Raw genomic sequence first — 18561 nt, forward strand, 5'->3', positions numbered from 1 at the left:
AAAAATGTGTATGCAAAACTGAAAAATATGTATGTAAAACTAAAATAAAATATGTATACAAAATTAAAAACAAAAACATGCAAATTCCACTTTTATGCCACCGTAATTTTGTTATATGAACACAATTTTTAGATATTTCAAGTGGTAAAATTAATGAAACTTTTATCACTTAAGCATCATAAAATATTGACCGCCATCTTGAAATCCATCTCAAATATTTCAATGTCGCAGATAGAAAATAAGTCAATACTCAGTATTTAAGCAGAACTCAGATGACACCTTTAGACCTCTTGAACCCAAAGTACGTTGATATGTAGCATATTAACGCACTTTTGGGTCATTTTCTCGATTTTAACCCCAAAGTGCGTTGGACCCCAAAGTGCGGTGCGAAGTTTAACGCACTTTGGGGTTGGACCCCAAAGTGCGTTTGACCCCAAAGTGCGGTGTTACATAGCATTAACATACAATTTTACTGTAATTGTGTTGCTAGGTCAAATGTCTAAATTTCAGAAAATGAATTCATTATTACATGTAAATGGAAAATAATATACTAAGATAAGATATTTATCTATAGCTAACATATAATTTACATAATAGGAAAGACTAATTAAAAATTTAAAAAATGATTGTTTTTTTCCATTTAAATTAAACCGTAAATATCGTCTGCATTTAATCAATTAAAGTATTATTTAAATGATAAAATGAAAAGTGAAAAAATATTTGATGTAGACAAATTCATAAAATGTAACATACCGTTTCCCCGAAGAAAAACAATCTTATATATGTGGTACCACAGTTTATAGACAACATATAAATATATAGACAGCTCAAGTAACCGAAACAGAAATGTTGACGAAACTTGAATCCAATCCAGCGATATACAAAGCTACTGTTGCGTGCTTTTTATTGCAATGTACATCCGCATTAGATTGAAACACTTCCTTTTTGGATAGCTAATTTTGTTATTTTGTAATATGATAGATTAGATAAATGATATTATTATCAACTTAAATACATTTTGTCTTACATATCCAGAATGGCAATTATGACTATATTGAAACAATTACAATACATTCATTTGAAATAATGTGCAAAGAACTTTAAGATTGAAAGGTGTAAGTAAGGTTCAATCTGAACAGGCTCAATCAAACCGAGCCTGCAACATTTTCAATTTGCCGTTTTGGACGTCTTTTAGGGATTCTTTTTCTTTCTATCAGTAACTTCCAGAAAGGTCTTAAATTTACGATGTACTTATTCAGAATTTATTTCTTTTCATTATTTTTAAAACTCCTAATTATGAGAAATAAATCCTAATTGGGACTTTGATATTTCACATCAGGAGTATTTAAAGCCTCATTAGGACTTGATAAGCTTTTTATAAGGAGAAAAAAGGCATACTGTTACGGATCCGAAATTCGGGTATTCTATTATTCGTCGGACATAGAACGTTTCTAAAACAAATACTTGTACTTGGTGTAAAGCAAGACACATGCAGTTTTGTGATTTATAGTGAATTACGTAAATTTCTTCTGCATAAAGAATATGGAATGAGAATAGTTTGTTTGTGGTATATAATTTAAAAAAAAAATGTCTAACTCCACTTTGTATATTTTAACGATGCCAATCTGGAAATACAATTGTATATATATTAACGATGCCAATCTGGGAATAAAAATGATGACGTCAAAATATTCGAGCTAAAACTAACTTAAATATACAATGTCAATTAGCACGAAGTAAACGGAATAGCCGTTGTGGTGTAGTGGGTGGTTAGCATACTGGACCAAAATCCAGAGACCCGTGGTTCGAGTCCCGGCTGCGGCAAGTCGATTGTTTGTGATTTTTGTGTGTGTTAGAGAGTTAAATTTCATCAGTGAACATTTGTCATGTTACTTACTTGTTCTGATATTCCTGATATGTTTCAATTCCATTCTTTATAACAATGAAACAATAAAAAAAAAAAAAAAAAAAAAAAAAAAAAAAAAAAAGATAACGGCATAAAACTTTAAAATTCAAAATACATTTCTAATGTTTATTTTTGATAGTTTGTCCCTTCTAAACTATTAATTTTGCGCTAGCATTAATTCGTTTTGACTGGATTTGCTTAAGCAAAAGAGAAGTAACCGCTGAAGGAAATGGCCGCAAATAAAGTTAAGTCAATCCCCTTTAGTCTGTACGTTTCTCAATACTTGTGTTTGGATCGTATGACATAATGATTCTCTTATAATTAAGATTTTTTATAAAACATGACAGTGTGAATTCGCATACATAAAACACATTTTTACGCTTTATTAAAAATATGATCTATTTTATATGTCTAATGATGTTTACTGCTTTTGGTTTATAATAGACAATATATAGATATGAACTCCAAACCCCATAATAACTATAAACAAGATGGCCATGATGGCCCTAGATGGCTCACCTGACCCATCGAACTCATCCAAACAACTACCGTTAGGCCGAGACAAGTTTTTGCTGAAACATCCCGAAATGTCGCCCAGCCAGTGTTATATCTTCGTAACTAACGAGTTTCATATACTATAACTGTTTTATCGCAATGGCATAATGTTTTCTTTTTTTTGTAATAGAAATAAATAAATAAATAAATCGTTAGCTACATTTCAGTTATTCATGAAAAGGCAGTTTTTTCAAGTTTTTTTCGCGGCCGCAAAAAGATATACAAAAGACATCCAAATTAAATGTTAGAGGCGGATTGTAAACTGTTACCAATATTGATTCAAGATTAAAGGGCTTTTTTCAGTGGAAATAATTCATTCAGCGGATGTACATTTTTGATTAAATGAGAGTAAATTTCATTTCATAAATTATCTTTGTTTATATTTTTCATTGTATTTATTTATTTTATTTCATTTTATTTTATCTTATTTTATTGATTCCATTTTTAGCCACTAGGAATGTTCGTTTCCACTGCCTCATTTGAGCCTCTGTGAAAACTACATTGATATATACAAGGTGCGAAAAAACCCAACCGTTATATAGCAGTCGAGTTTTTTTCCTATATGAAGCAATGAAAAACTGAACTGTTATATATCAATACAGTTTTCAAATGCTCATTGAAGTGTACTGAGTATAATGGGTTAGTAAGAACAAACGAAAGGTTCAAAACCATGCGATAATTATTGATGAAACAATGACTTATAATCATAAAGCTAGCGTTTGTCCGGACGCATTTAAGGTTGCTCTTGAATATTTTTAACTTGACGAAGTTTCCGGAAGGTTTAATTCTAATATAAACAAAAATAAAACTAAAATCGTTTTTAATCAATTTAAATAATTGTTTTTCTAAATAGATAAAATAATCTTCCAAGTAATCACCAAATCATTACTAAATTTTTCTAAACTGTTGCTATATCCATATCTTATTCATTTTCTGGCTATCATATTCCTGATTTATATTAACATGTCACAGCAGCCGTCACCTGACAATCGTCAACTAGACAGGTCATGTGACAATAATGGCAGGTTATTTATAGAACAATTAGTATCCATGCAAAGTACACGGATATATTCACTGGATTGATATAACAGTTATGTCTTACATTGATTATTTTTGTCTATTCAACTTATTAAATATGTTGCTTTACTTACTCATTAAGCCCCCAAAATCCTATACATGTATATATTTTATCACTCAAAAGTTTACATATTTCTTTACAATAAACGTTGCTTTATTCTCGTGAGAAGCATGTACACATTGTGTTAAACGTTAAACGCAGGTATATTTTTGTATTGAGAGGAAAAATCGTAACCATTTCTTAAGTCTTAATGTGTCTATAACTCAATTAATTTGTACATACTTCCTACTGGTAATAGATAAACATGTTTAAACTGTATCTATAATATTGATTGTATAATGTTTCTAGAAGAGGAAACACTATTAAAACGGGATTTGTAAAGTGATATTATTTATTGTCTGGATTTATTTTTGGAATTTACGTCCTGATTTTTTCAATGCATGAAAAATAATATCATAGAAGTAATTTTATCAAGTTGACTAGCGTAGATGTATACACTGTCTAAACTGGTGAGTAATATAGTATTAGAGTGTAAAAGGTAATAGTACGCAAAATGTAACAGATAAACTATTATAGCCATATGATTATAAATATGTCAATGTAAATTTGCTCACACACTTTTATACTGGACTTTATCGAGAAGATGTTATTATTTACATACGCGATGGTACGATGGTGAAAACGCGATGGTACGATTGTAAAATCACGATGGTACGATGATGAAAACGCGATGTAACATCGCATTTCCACCATCGTACTATCGCGCCATCGTGATTTCACCATCGTACTATCGCATTATCATCAACATACCGTCGTGATTTCACCATCGTACCATCGTGCCATCGCGTTTCGACCATCGTACCATAGTGCATCGCGGTAACAGGCTAAATAAAAAATCACGACTGTCCATACGTAACACCGTAGTTTTCACACCTGTATAGATAAAAAGGAGGTGACCATTAACTGGTAATTGAAAATTTTTCCTGTAACTGTTGCGATAATATTTTGATCTACATTAAAATACACAGATAGTTGACACTTAAAATTGCTGTCCTATTTTCAGAGGATTTTTTTATGCATGATAAGCATTAGAAGCCATAGAAAATCGTCGGAATTCAGAGGTTTCGGTATTAGATTATTTGTTTCAATGAACTCATAACTTTCAAAATCGTCCGGTTTTCAGACGATTCCGGTTTTCAGAGGGTCCGGATTTCAGAGTTTTTACTGTAGTTAGTTTCCAGGTAAAGCATTGTAACCTATGTTTGATCATACTCGGTAGTTGGCCCACCTAACTCGCTTTTCAGTATTAACTATCATTCTGTAAATGTCATTTTCTCTGTAATTAAATAACTACGTATCAAGGAAGATATATTTGAGCCATCGATTTGAATTCGCTAAGATATGACCAAATGTGTTGAATCTGGCGTAATAGAAAATCAAATAATATTATGCTTTTTATGTGATTTTTTAATCATAAAATACTGATTCAGAAACAAAATCACATACTAGGTAAATATCTCCTTTAATTACAAGTATGATTTTCGCTTTTTTTCTTCAATGTTTTTCTTTTTTCAAATATGCACGGTATATCAATCCGTAAAAGGTTGAGTAAAGTAAAATTCAATGGTAATATTATTTTCTTGCTTAAAGGCAGCCATTTCATCATACAATGAACAAATGAGATAAGTATTCCTTTCTATCAAAATTTGAAATTTCTTATGTTACTTTTTTAAATAATAATATACATCATTTTTAGTTTCTTTTGCTCTGTCAAGACGGCAATGTTCACTCTATTTAAAGACATATACCGAAATAATGAGGTAAAAGTGAGAAATGAAATTTGAAATAGCTTTGATATTTGGAGAATATTGCGTATGCACGAGTCACAACGCGATTTTTCATCTTTTTTTCTGAAGAACACCTGCTACAACTTGTGTCATTAGTTTTTGACAATTTTGCTCTGTAACAATAAAAATGTGTATGCTTATTTAACAACAACCTCCCAGTATAAACTTAAGTATCGGAAATTTCGGGTTGGTATCACGATTAATAGCTCACAAATGTAACTTTCTTTTGTAATCTATATATTAAGACAATACGTCCGCACGCCAGAATCCCTCATGCATGTATATTTTCATTAAAGACGTCGGATGGTTCTTTATGCTTAATAGTTCTACCAACAGGCCACTTAATTAAGTAACAAATGAAGCAGGACCCCGTGCCTTTATCAAATGTACCAGCGGTGATTTGACTTGTGTACACATCATCCGACTTCTAGTTTTCTTTCAGGAAATATATGCATTTCTGTTTGTATATACCTCCAAGCAAACAAGTATTTCCTACATTTTTGATTGATTTAGTTTTGCGTTTTGTATTTGTGAGTTTGGTGTTATAATGACATAAATTATGAAAGCTTGCATCACTTTGATTGTTTAACGACTGCAATACCAAGTAATGATATGTATGAAGACAGATAAATAAACAAATAAACTTAACTGTATGAAGATAGGAATACATTAACAAAATTATTTAGCCGTAACAATTACCATAATTGATCTTGATTGCTATGCCATCTTATATTAATGTACCCATTTTTTCATTGTTTTTAATTAAAGTAGCGATAAAATGTAAACATGTACGTTGCAAATTGTTAAATAAAATATAATCATATAATGTGTTGACTTTGCTTTTGTTGTTTAAGAAATACTGTGCATCTGAGCCTGTTGAGTTTTCATTTAAGAACATGTATTTTGTATTTTATTGTATGTTATTTAAACTTGTAAAATAATCGTGGAGGAAACATTAATAATCTGTCACAATTTACTATCCCTTTAAGAACGTATCCAAACTGTTCTGTGTATGACATGAGAACAGCGACACTATTGTACGGCGTTCACAGGAAATAGCCCATCAAAACACCGAAAAAGTAAGTAAAAAGGTTTAAGTGGAGCTCACAAAAGGAAATGTTTCAACATAACTTAACCGATTTTTTCAAACCTAAACAATTTTGTGAAACTTGATATTATTGAGCAGTATTTGCTGTTTTGCAAATTGAATAGTTTTGTTAAATCGGCGATTAACTTTAGTGTATTGTTTGTATTTTTGCAAACGATGTTAATTATAACAATATATCAAGTCCAAAACTTTAATACAAACTATAGACTACCCTCTATGTGTATTTGATTGCTCATCCATCAACTCGAGCTGCTTTTAGCACAAATTTCAAATAACGGTCTTGATCGAAACACAGAAATGCAAAAGGGGTTGCTACCTGAACATTTTAGCCAAACATTACATAATGTTAAAACAGTCTTTTTTGTAAAAATAGACAACAAATACAGTCTGTACCGTTTTAAAGGAAACAACTAAGCGATAATAAAGTGACTATCGTATATTTACGATAATTAGATGAAGAAAACTTATCTTCATGTATTTATTCTTAACATGTAAAGTTTGAAATCAATACAGTTGACTTTGAAATATTGAAGACGTATTCTAGCACAAAATATTCAAGTAATACAAAAGTGGTTAAGATAACAAATTTAACAGGTTTACTTATCTTTCTCCAGAAGGTCATAGACCCATGTGGTACAATAAACAAAAATACACATTATGGCAAACGTGCATCAATATTAAGTTGACATGACCACACACATGCATTATAGTAGCACATTTTGCATAGGAAATGAAAACATATATTCACTTATTTCGTGATGTACATGCTTATAATACTTCAAATTTTCGTCGTATGTGTCAATAGTTTGTATGCAACATTAAGATTTAAAAGAATAATAAAGTGTGATAAAAATCCAATTGTAATAACTTTACATATTAGAGCAGATCTATCACTAGTGAAATAGATAATAAGACAGATTAAAGATCTTTCTCAATAGAATATTGAATTTAAATCATTTTGATATGGAAAGTGTGAGTTTTACACACATTTTTACACACTAGATAATAGTAATGATTTAACAAATTTGATTGTGCACGGGAGATAATTGCTATGGTCTTATCGCTCGACCTGTATATCGAGTTATGTAACATCCGCCGCACTATAGCTATAACAATATATTGGCATGCAATATAGTTTCTTAACATAATGTACTGCAGTTATCTAATAAAATGGAACAATTTGTATATAAATGTGTTTTGTACAAATAAATTTGGTTACTGATAGCAAACTTTACGTATTGTGCGATTTTATATGGGAGATAATCAATATGGTCATATCGACTGACCATATCGAGTTGTGGAACGTTCAATGTACACCGCTATACCAATATGATTGTATATAATATATTTCTTCACTTGATTAACGGTGATATCCTAAACTGCTTTATTTATGTGCATTATCCAAACAAATGTATATGGCGTCACTGCACTTCTATAAATGAAGAATAGATTGAAAACTTAAGGGGCATAATCTTGTCAAAAGCAAATAACAAGATTACCCACCCGGTAAATTGCACTATAATCTAAAGATGTATGTTTTCTTACGTATTTCCTCTTTCCCAGATCTTGCCATCAATGACAAGATATGAGGAGTAACAGCAGTTTCGCTTGTAAGATAAACATTGAGATATACCGTACATATATTTTCAAGAGCTGTAAAAATTAAATTATATAGGATGTATCACACATTTACATGTCTGACATAGAAGAAATTTCTCATATTCATATGACTAACAAATATTGACCAACATGTCAATTCGAACAATGATATAATAAGAGAAACATACGCTGTAGTACTTTAAGTCTAGCTTTAACAAAAGTATAAACAGACTAACCAGCTCTATATAAAATATCTGAGCGCCTTACGAATGCCTTTGGAATATATATACTCAGTTTTCTAATTAAAGATATATTTTCAGTATTCATTAATTCTATAAATTTAAACATATTTGGAAATCTCCAGTAACAAATTGAAATATATTGTGTTCTTAATTGAGATTACATTGTACATTTAATACAAAATGGAGATATACGAGCGTAATGTAACGGTCCGAATTATTGGATTCGTTCATAGAATGTTCGTACTCATTTTATGAGATACATAAATTTTACTTTTGGCAGCATAAATAAAGAGAGCTGAACAATGTGTGTCTTTTTCCTTTGAATGACTATATCAGGTTGAGGAAAAACCCAAATTTTTGTCCTAGTGTATAACCAAAGAAACCACAGACCTGGAATTAAATTCCCTGACGAAAATATGCAAAGTTTACTATTGATAATTAGGCGGAATAACCAACAACTTGTGAATTTGTCCCATTTTAATGTTGAAATTAATGCATTCAGTGTATCCAAGCATCTCTGTTTACAGACTGAATTTTATGTCTTTTTCAACGAAAAAAGCATTGATTTGTAAATAAGACTGATTTAACATTATGTAATGTTTGGCTAAACATAAAGAAATTATCATATAGCCATCCCTTTTTCATTTTTTGTTTCGATCAAGAACGTTATTCAAAAATTTTGTTTAAAGCAGCTCGAGTTGATGGCTATGGATGACCACTTAAATACACATAGAGGGTGATCTTTAGTTTGTATAAAATACAAAATATAAATATAGAATATTAATACTGTAACAGAAAATGCGTTCTCGACTTGATATAGTGGTAAATTTTTACATTGTTCAAAAATACGCTATAGTTAATCGCCAATTTAACAAAACTATTCAGTTTGCTGAAGAAAAGCAAAAACTGCTAATAAACCAGACATATTCAGCCTCACAAAATTGTTAAGTTGAATAAGTTGAAACATTGCCTTGGGTGAACTAGACGTAAACCTTTCTAATTTCGTTTTCGGTGTTTCGATGGGGTATTTCCTGTTAACGCTACACAACACTTCCAATGTTCTTATGTCTTGCATAGAACAATTTGGAAGTTCTTAAAAGGCTGTAACTTGTAACAGATAAGTACTGTTTCCTCCAAATTTAATTTACACGTTAAAATTATATACAGGGACAGTTGATAAAAATATAACGTTCCATATAGACAACTGTTTTATATATTTACATCATTCACACGTGTTTGCATTTGCCGGCAACTATCGTTTGCTTAATGTGCGGTCATACAATGTCCCTTGTTGTCCAACTGCATCGGGGTTCAGAATGTTTTAAAAGTTAATTATCATATTCTTGTGACAGGTATGTATTTCTAATTAAATATACAATTTTGTATAATTGTTATGCAAAAGACGCAATCAGATTGGCCTGCTTTAATTAATACAATGTATGTAGTATGAATTCAAAATACTAAATACATGTTCTTAAACGAATGCAAACTCGACAAGCTCAGATGCACAGTATTTCTAAAACAACAAAAGCAAAGTCAACACATTATAGGATTATATTTTATTTAACAAGCATACTTTGCAACGTACATATTTACATTTTATCGCTACTTTTTTTACAAAAAAAAATAAATAAAAAAAGTGAAAAAATGGGAAAATTAAAAAAGATCAGTTATCATGGTAATGGTTACGGCTAAATATTATTTTAATGTCTGGTGCTTATTTACATGCTTGTCATTACTTGTTATCGCGGTCGTTAAACAATTTAAGTGACGCAAGCTTTCATAATGTATGTCGTTACAAAACCAAACTCATAAATACAGAAAGGAAAACTCAAATCTGCGGGGAAAAACTTGTTTTCTTGAAGGTACATTCAAACAAAATATTCAAGATTTATAACTACTATGATGCAAATTTCATCGGCCATTTTAAAGATAATCCTATTCTTTGGAAACTTTTTGACACTTGTCACATTGGCACACTAGCATTGTTATCTTAACAATAATTTTTCTAATGGGCATATTTATACTCTACAAATCTTCTAAGTACATGAAGTACATGTACTCCCATTTGAAATGCATATATCTCCTGAATAAAACTTTAACCTTTTCCCTTATATAAGCGTGTTTTGACGGCATTTTGCCCCCCCCCCCCGTTTTTTGAGGCCTCAAACAGTGAAAAATGCCATATTTAGGCCACAAACACTGCTTTTCGTTGGAGAAATGTTGTTAAAAAAGTGACCACCTTTTTCGGCGCCGTCCCCCATCCAAATATTACACCAGGGGGTTGCCAGAAGGGGGATGTGCCCCCTTCTGTTTGGGGGGGGGGTTGAAGGGGGCGGAGTCCCCCTCATCGCCAAGAAAATTTTGGACATGTGACAGGCTAAAAATGGCCTCAGGTCGATCTTAGGGTAACTAGTTACCGACGCTGAAAAGCCTTTTACTCTATCTCAATTCATTGAGAAGTTGCAGCACTTTGAAATCAGTTTTGATGGGAAAAAAAACAAAGCAAAATAGTGATTTTTGGCAATTTTGAGACGTTCCCCCGTTGCCATGGTAACAGGAAATTTTACCATTGAGCATGCTGTTACAGAGGCTATGGTGTAGCCAACATTTGTGCCAAGTTTCATTAGTATTGAAGCATTTTTCATAGTTTCATAGCAGTTTGAATTTGTTACAGGAGGCTTTTCAATGAAAACGGCCATTTTTCGCAATATGCTCATGAGGTAAAAGGTTAAGTCGCATGTTGTGCACACACGTCAAATCACCGCTGATACATTTGATAAAGGCATGGGGTCCTGAGTCTTTTGTTACTTAATTAAGTGGCCTGCTGGTAGAACTTTTAAGCAAAAAGAACATATTCGACGCCTTAAATAAAAATATACGTGCATGATGTATTCTGAGATGCGGACGTAATGTCTTATATATGAAACCGGAGATAAATTATCAAAGACTTTCTTCTAGTTCATTCTTTTATTATTAGACATACAAAAACGAGCCTTCAAACTAAATACAAAGGAAATTACAAATAAGTGATTAACAGAACAATAAAATTACACATTTTATCCAATTTATCAATGGAAAAGAATTTGACATCACAAATATATAAATTCTTACCAGGATCACCATGCAAGAACTTTCAATAAATGATGTTCAAGTTTACTATTAAGTAACGACTAATATACATGTAACACAACTTTACTGTAAATAATGTTATCGGTTACTCTTACTATATGGAACTGGCGATGGGAAATATTTTACTTAAGCAAGAAGAAATTTTAGGGCCAGGCACGAGAAATATGAGTGAACACATTTATACAACCTTTCAACTTGCCGTGACCTCTCTTACGAAGCAGACTACATTTACAATAACACTACCACACTATGGAAAACAAATGAAGACACAACAGTTAGGCAAATACCAACCAAATACAACATAACACGGAGGATACAATATACCAGTGATAAACTATTAACGATACACAAGTTACACATTGATTAAAAAAGAAAGTAACATTTGTGAGCTAGTAAGCGTGATACCCATCCGAAGTTTCCGAATCTTAATTTTATACTGGGACATTGTTGCTTACAAATTTGTTACTGTTACGGAGCAAAATCAAAATGACACAAGTTGTAGCATGTGTTCTTCAGAAAAAGCAGATGAAATATCGGATTGTGAGTCGTGCATACGCATAATACGCCAATGTCGAAGTAATTTCGAATTTTGTTTCTCAACTTTACCTTATTATTTCAGATTGTGTTTTTAAATAGAGTGATCATTTGCGTCTTAATAGAGCGAAGCAAACTAAAAATGATGTAATTATTAAAAATGAACAAACAAAAAAATAATTAAATAAAACAAATAACAATAAATAACAATTTTCAAAAGAAAGGAGTAATTCATTTGTCCAGTGTATGATGAAATATCTGTCTATAAGCAAAAAAATATAATTACCATTGAACTTTACTTTACACATCCTTTCACATACCGTGTATATTTGCAAAAGGAAAAACAATGAAGAAAAAAGAAAGAAAATCAAACTAGTAATTAAAAGAGATAAAATATTTACCTAGTAAGTGATTTAGTTTCAGTAGTTCATGATTAGAAATCACATAAAATGCATATTTGATTTTCTATTGCGCCAGATTCAAGACATTTTTGATCATATCCTGGCAGTCTCACATGGATGACTTAAAAATCTTCCTCGATACGTAGTCATTACAATACAGAGACCGAATAGTTATGCTGAAGAACCAGTTAGGTGGGCAAACTGCCGAGTATGACCAAACTCTGGAAAGCTAACTATAATAATACTATAATAATATTAATTTCTCCTTCAGTGACCGAACGCTCATTCCACATTATATTTTAATCGACGGTGAGTGGCGATTAGCCAATTATCCAAATGTTCGCTTCGCCCGGGGACTGCACCAGCAAAAACATTTATATATACACATACACACTAATGTAACATACATTAACTGATTTTTCCAATTTTAATATACTGCCGACGGTTCTTTATCATTAGAGCAAATTTACTTGTTAAATATATAATCAGTGATTTCGCTGAAAGTTATGCAATTATTTTCTTTTCGTGTAATCGCTATCGGTATCCGATGGAACACTATCTGCCAATGTGTTCGTGCGTACATATAGATCAGACGTTGTATCCATTGAACCTATGACATATGAATAGAAAAACAAGAAGCGTGAAAGAAATGAAACAACATTAAGATTAAAACATTTACATTGGAATACTCGGTTTCAAAACTTATTAGATTACTGTTTATCAAATGGTTAATATATAGATTAAAATCACATAATTATACTGACGAAAGAAGCACAAAGATTATTACCTGTTACATTGCCAAGTATCATTCGCAGGTTATTCCTGAAAAATTAATAATATATTGTAGATGAATGGAAATAGACCTGTGTGTTCTGACATGCAGATATTTCTTATAGTGAGGTATTTTTTGCAATACCATCGAGTTCAATATTAAAATCTTTATCGAAACAATCAGCTCTTGTATACATAGCGATTTTCAAACATCATCTTCTGTACCAATAAAATGATTTCTGATTTTTTGTATTAAATGTCGCCTGGTCTAGGTTACTTTATATGTACTAAATCATTAATATTAAACCGGAAAAAGATATATCTCTTCTTGCATAATCAGCATATCTTATCATGTATATTTACATGCCAATACTGCCGCTGTATTTCAATAGTTCAAAAATTCTTTTGTTTCTTTCTTCTTCAACTTTTGCCTTAGCCTCCTCAACCTTTGTCTTAGCCTCCGCAACCTTTGCCTTAGCCTCCTCTTTCTTTGTCTTAGCCTCCTCATTCTTTGTCTTTGCATACTCGGCTTTTGCTACTTCCTTTTCAGCAGCCACCCTAGCTTTCTCAGCGTTTTCCCTTGCTTTTTCTGCGGATGCCCTCGCCTCTTCAGCAGCAGCACAATACTTTCCATTATTATCTTCAGTGTTTAACTTGTCTTTCATATATCTCAGATTTTCTTTCAATGCAATTAATGTGTCTTCCATTTGCAAACTAAGCCTTGTCATTGTAACGTGTTCCTCATTTCTTCTGTAAAATATTTAGAAGATATTTGTTTGTTTGCGAGAAAAATTAACAATTTAACAGAATAGGTTTTTCAATTGTTTACGCCACTCGTGCATTATTTTGAGTTTCAAAACTTCTCTTAAAAATATCCTTGAATATAAAATCTTTTCCCCCCACTGGAAACCTTACATTGCAGACGACTTATAAATAACTAATAATACAAAGACATAAGAGGCCAGAGATATGAAAGAAAATCAATAATAAATATTAGATTGCGCTGATAATATAAACTTACTATATATAGAGTCTATATAATAGATATTAATATAACCAAAGTTGATGCATGATTGTTTGGTTAAGCAAATAAAATAAAGCATTTCCTAACACAATACCGTTAGATAAATTTTTTATACGTATACCCAGCGGTGACATATTTTCCACAATTTATAAAATTGCTTATTAATGCGATGAAAGTTATTTTAATTTTATGTGTTTGATAACGAATAAACATTGGCTTTGATAATTTATAACTCATTTGAGGATTGTTACCAACAAATGAACATTGTTGACATTTGTTAAACCTTAAAAAATAATAATGAGAAATTTTGAAACCATTCTTCAAAAGGTTGTCTTCCGGGCGCTGGATAATTTACTTTCTTTTGGATGATGACTTTCATTGATTACACAATGAGAAATATACAATTTTTACAGATTTTTACAGATGAAATCTCACATGTTTCAGAAATTTCCTGAGATTTAACGGATATATAAACCTTAAACTTAACCCTCAAAATTATAGCAGGCTGTAAATAAGAGCAACATATTGATGTCGCATATGAGAAAATTATAACATAATCTGAAAATTTTACATGGCTCTTGACTATTCTACTATGTAAAAACCGATACATTTTTGCAGTGTTTATGTAATAGCCAGTCAACAATGGTGTAAAGCACCAATGTTCTACAAATTTTTGTAACATATATGTAAATTTGAAATCTGTCCCATTAAACAAACCTACAATTTAATAAAGTCTTTAAACAATAACATATGAGGTGCCGCAGGGGATTGTATGTTTTGGAAAACGCTTTCTACAGTTTGCAAGTACTTGAGTTAGTTTTAATACCGTTACCAATGACATCGGGAAGTCTGTATCATTTTCAAGGACTATACATTTGCAGTCCTAATGAAAACTTATAAGATATATGGTAAAAGTCAATAGCAAATGTTCACATCTATAAGGGATCCATTGTGATTACTTTTATTAAGATTCACATTCAATATGCCACTCATGTGTAAAGGGCTGATGGTGTTACAGTAGCTACCAAATAGGTTAAAAACAAATATTCATTTGTTTTAAGTGTGTTTGTAGAAAAGCATTTAAGACTTCTTTATCAGAATTATAAAGTTTCCAGATAAAACATTAGGAATAATGGTTAACCATTTAAAACATAACAAACAAAGCAGTACTTTTTTATCCTTAGTTTCTGTTCCAGTTGTAAAAATAAAACTGTGTTACACTAGTTACTTCTGTTAAATATATTATTTTGCTCTCCCTAGAAATAAAAACATTGTTACATGATTGGCAAATATGTCAGAGTAATTTTCAGTACTAAAGAAATTGTAAGTACTAGTATATGATTTCCAAAGTAAAGTAACATGTACTTATCTAACCAAAAAGAATTCTATCTATCTGTTCGTAATTTAAAATTTCATGATCGCCGAATTTTTCTAAAACATTAAATTCATGATTTGTAATGATACATATTCCCTACCTGGTTTATTAATTACACTATGATTATAAATAGACCGCGTCGTAAAAAGATCTATAGTTGTTATGCACGTTAACAGCGGGACATATTTTATATGTTTATACGTGCCACTCACTTTCGTTTATCAGGATAAGTTTTCTTACAACAAGTTTTGTCAGCAGACAGAAAATAAACCTAGAAATCGTTTTTAATGAACAAAATCTCTAAACACGAATGTAAGAACATGTACATCTACACGCAATATAGTGTTGTCTACTTTAATTATTTGACGGCTTATTGAGGTTATTAGAATAAAAAAAAAGACAGAACCCCCTCCAATAATCAAAATTCATGCTGGCAAAATATTGTTCATCACTTGGAAATTTCTCTTATCACCAGACAGAATTCATTACATATAGATCATCTAAAAATTAAAGATATTTAAATAAATGTTGCAAAATATATATGGACTCATTATAACAAAGCAGACAGAAAAGTTGTTTTTGTGAAAAAATAGATTAAGATATAGAATGCACGGTCGTAAGACATTGGTTATAAAGAAAATTGTATCATTCATTACACATCAGATAAAAATATTATCAAAACAAGCCAAGTAAAATCTTTGATGAGCAGAAATATCTAAAAACTAATGGTAAATTAAAACGTTGAGTAAATTTGTTCAGGTCTTTACAATTGAATTATCAGATTTACTTAATCAACGAGAGAAAAAATGCAATAATAATATGATGATATTAAGTGGTCTATGGTTACAGTGGCAACGCATTAAGCTAGAAAGCTTATCCAATTGCGTTTTATAAATGAAAGGTAAAGTATGTTAGTAAATTTTATCTATTTGAATATGATTGAAAAAATGTTATTAACAGTTGAAGTCTTGGAATATCGAAATTCATAAAAGTCTGTGTAATATAATAATTGTAAAGTATTATAACATAATTGTAAATACATACTTTATACAAGCCAACAATTCATTGTCATCCCTGTGTTCATGTTCTGAACCTCCAACATTACAATTAATCACCTGCAAAATAAATGAAAGTAATAAAGGAGAAATAACGAAAAAACATTTTCAAAAGTGATAAGTACTGAATTATAAAGAAATTTGTTTAAACAAAACTTGAAATTTCTTACTCAATTACATTTGAATTATGTCGCAAAGTACCATGTACAATAAAAAACTCAAATATATTGCTATTGTTTAAAAAGTATTCAATTGGATCGCAAAGGCTGTCAAAATCACTTTAGAACGACAACGAATCGTCATAAAATCTATCTGTACTTATTTATGATCTAGATAAAACTTTAAAGTAGGAAGCACATCCAATATGCTGACATTAAATTAAAAATTAAAAAGGTTCATGAAATGTATCTAATGAACATTTTAGAAAAAAAAATATGCATGCTTTATCCTGTCATTTCATTGGTAAATATATATAATAATACCATTCCAAAACGTAATCTCTTTCCTCTGTCAGTCTGCATTGATCATCAATTAAACCAAATGTAATCGACGAGGTATTAACTGAAATATAAATTTCACAATGTAATGTTTATGTAGTGTGTCATTCAGAATGCCAATTTCTGTTAGAGAAATCAAAGAAAAGGGTCACAAAAAATCAGTACAATAACATTAACTTAAAAGTAAAAATATACATTTTAAAGAAAACATCATTAAAATGCCCCAATGGTAGACAATCACTAGAAAATGTTTCATGCTTAAAATCTAAGCTCTAGCTATTTTAGGCTTTTAAAAGAAGATTTTTTTTAAGCTTTTACCATATACACATATAGAAAATCAATTCTCAAGGGCGGTCCAAATTTGAATCTAGGACTTTTATTTTAACAAACTTGGTGGACACCAAAAGAAGATTATTCCTGCTTAATATCTAAGCTCTAGCTCTATGTTTTTTTTAGCTCACCTGACAACAAAGTGGTCAATGTGAGGTAAAGTGATATGTCCGGCGTCCGTCGTCGTGCGTCGTTTGTCGTTAACAATTGGGTTGTTAACAATCCAGCAGTCACAGTTTTGAGTGGATCATCGTCAAACTTTGTCAGAATGTTTGTCTCAATGAAATAAAGATCTAGTACGAAGATGGGTTATGTCCGGTCAAAAACTAGGTCACAGGAGCTAAAAATAGAAAAAGCTTGTTAACACTCTAGTGGCTGCAGTTATGATCAACATATTCTGGAAATTTGTCAGGAAGGTTGTTTTGATGATTTCTTGGTTAAGTTCGAAGATGATTCATGTCCGGTAAAAAAACTAGGTCATAGGAGCTAAAAATAGAAAAGCTTGTTAACACTCTAGAAGCTGCAGATTTGATCCAAATTTCTGAAAATTTGTCAGGAAGGTGTTTTGATGATTCCTAGGTCAAGTTTGAAGCCGGGTTATCTCCGGTCAAAAACTAGGTCACAGCAGCTAAAAATAAAACAGCTTGTTAACACTCTAGTGGCTGCAGTGTTGATCCAAATATTCTGAAAATTTGTCAGGAAGGTTGTTTTGATGATTTCTAGGTCAAGTTCGAAGATGGGTCATCTTCGGTCAAAAACTAGGCCACATGAGCTAAAAAAAGAAAAAGCTTGTTTACACTCTAGTGGCTGCAGTTTTGATCCAAATATTCTTGAAATTTGTCAGTTAGATTATTTTGATGATTCAAAGGTCAAGTACGAAGTTGGGTCATCTCCGGTCAAAAACTAGGTCACAGGAGCTAAAAAATGAAAAAGCTTGTTAACACTCTAGTGGCTGCAGTTTTAATCCAAATATTCTAGAAATTTGTCAGGGAGATTATTTTGATGATTTCTAGGTCAAGTTCGAAGATGGGTTATCTCCGGTCAAAAACTAGGTCACAGGAGCTAAAAATAGAAAAAGCTTGTTAACACTATAGTGGCTGCAGTTTT

General features: G+C 31.2%; 1 protein-coding gene across 1 annotated transcript; it reads right to left on the minus strand.

The window, feature by feature from the left end:
• Window positions 1-11286: 11286 nt before the first annotated feature.
• LOC132747668 (putative autophagy-related protein 11) lies at window positions 11287-17190 on the minus strand. Its single transcript, XM_060737112.1, has 5 exons — window positions 17110-17190; window positions 16617-16687; window positions 13537-13923; window positions 13190-13224; window positions 11287-13012 (listed from the first exon to the last, which is right to left on the minus strand). Exons 1-5 carry the CDS (start codon window positions 17146-17148, stop codon window positions 12915-12917), a joined length of 630 nt encoding a protein of 209 aa, XP_060593095.1. The 5' UTR covers window positions 17149-17190; the 3' UTR covers window positions 11287-12914.
• Between the last annotated feature and the right edge of the window lie 1371 nt (window positions 17191-18561).

The sequence above is a fragment of the Ruditapes philippinarum genome, unplaced genomic scaffold, assembly GCF_026571515.1.
Source record: "Ruditapes philippinarum isolate M1 unplaced genomic scaffold, ASM2657151v2 ctg5462_1_1_1_1, whole genome shotgun sequence".
Classification (NCBI taxonomy): Eukaryota; Metazoa; Mollusca; class Bivalvia; order Venerida; family Veneridae; genus Ruditapes; species Ruditapes philippinarum.

Bases quoted from the DNA above. Each gene is read 5' to 3' on its own strand.
- LOC132747668 (XM_060737112.1), bottom strand. From the start codon at position 17,148: ATGCAGACTGACAGAGGAAAGAGATTACGTTTTGGAATG. The intron at 13,924-16,616 runs GTATGTATTTAC...AATATTTTACAG, and splicing joins GAATTGTTGGCTTGTATAAA to AAGAAATGAGGAACACGTTA. The intron at 13,225-13,536 runs GTAAATATACAT...TTAATTTTTCAG, and splicing joins TACAGCGGCAGTATTGGCAT to GAATAACCTGCGAATGATAC.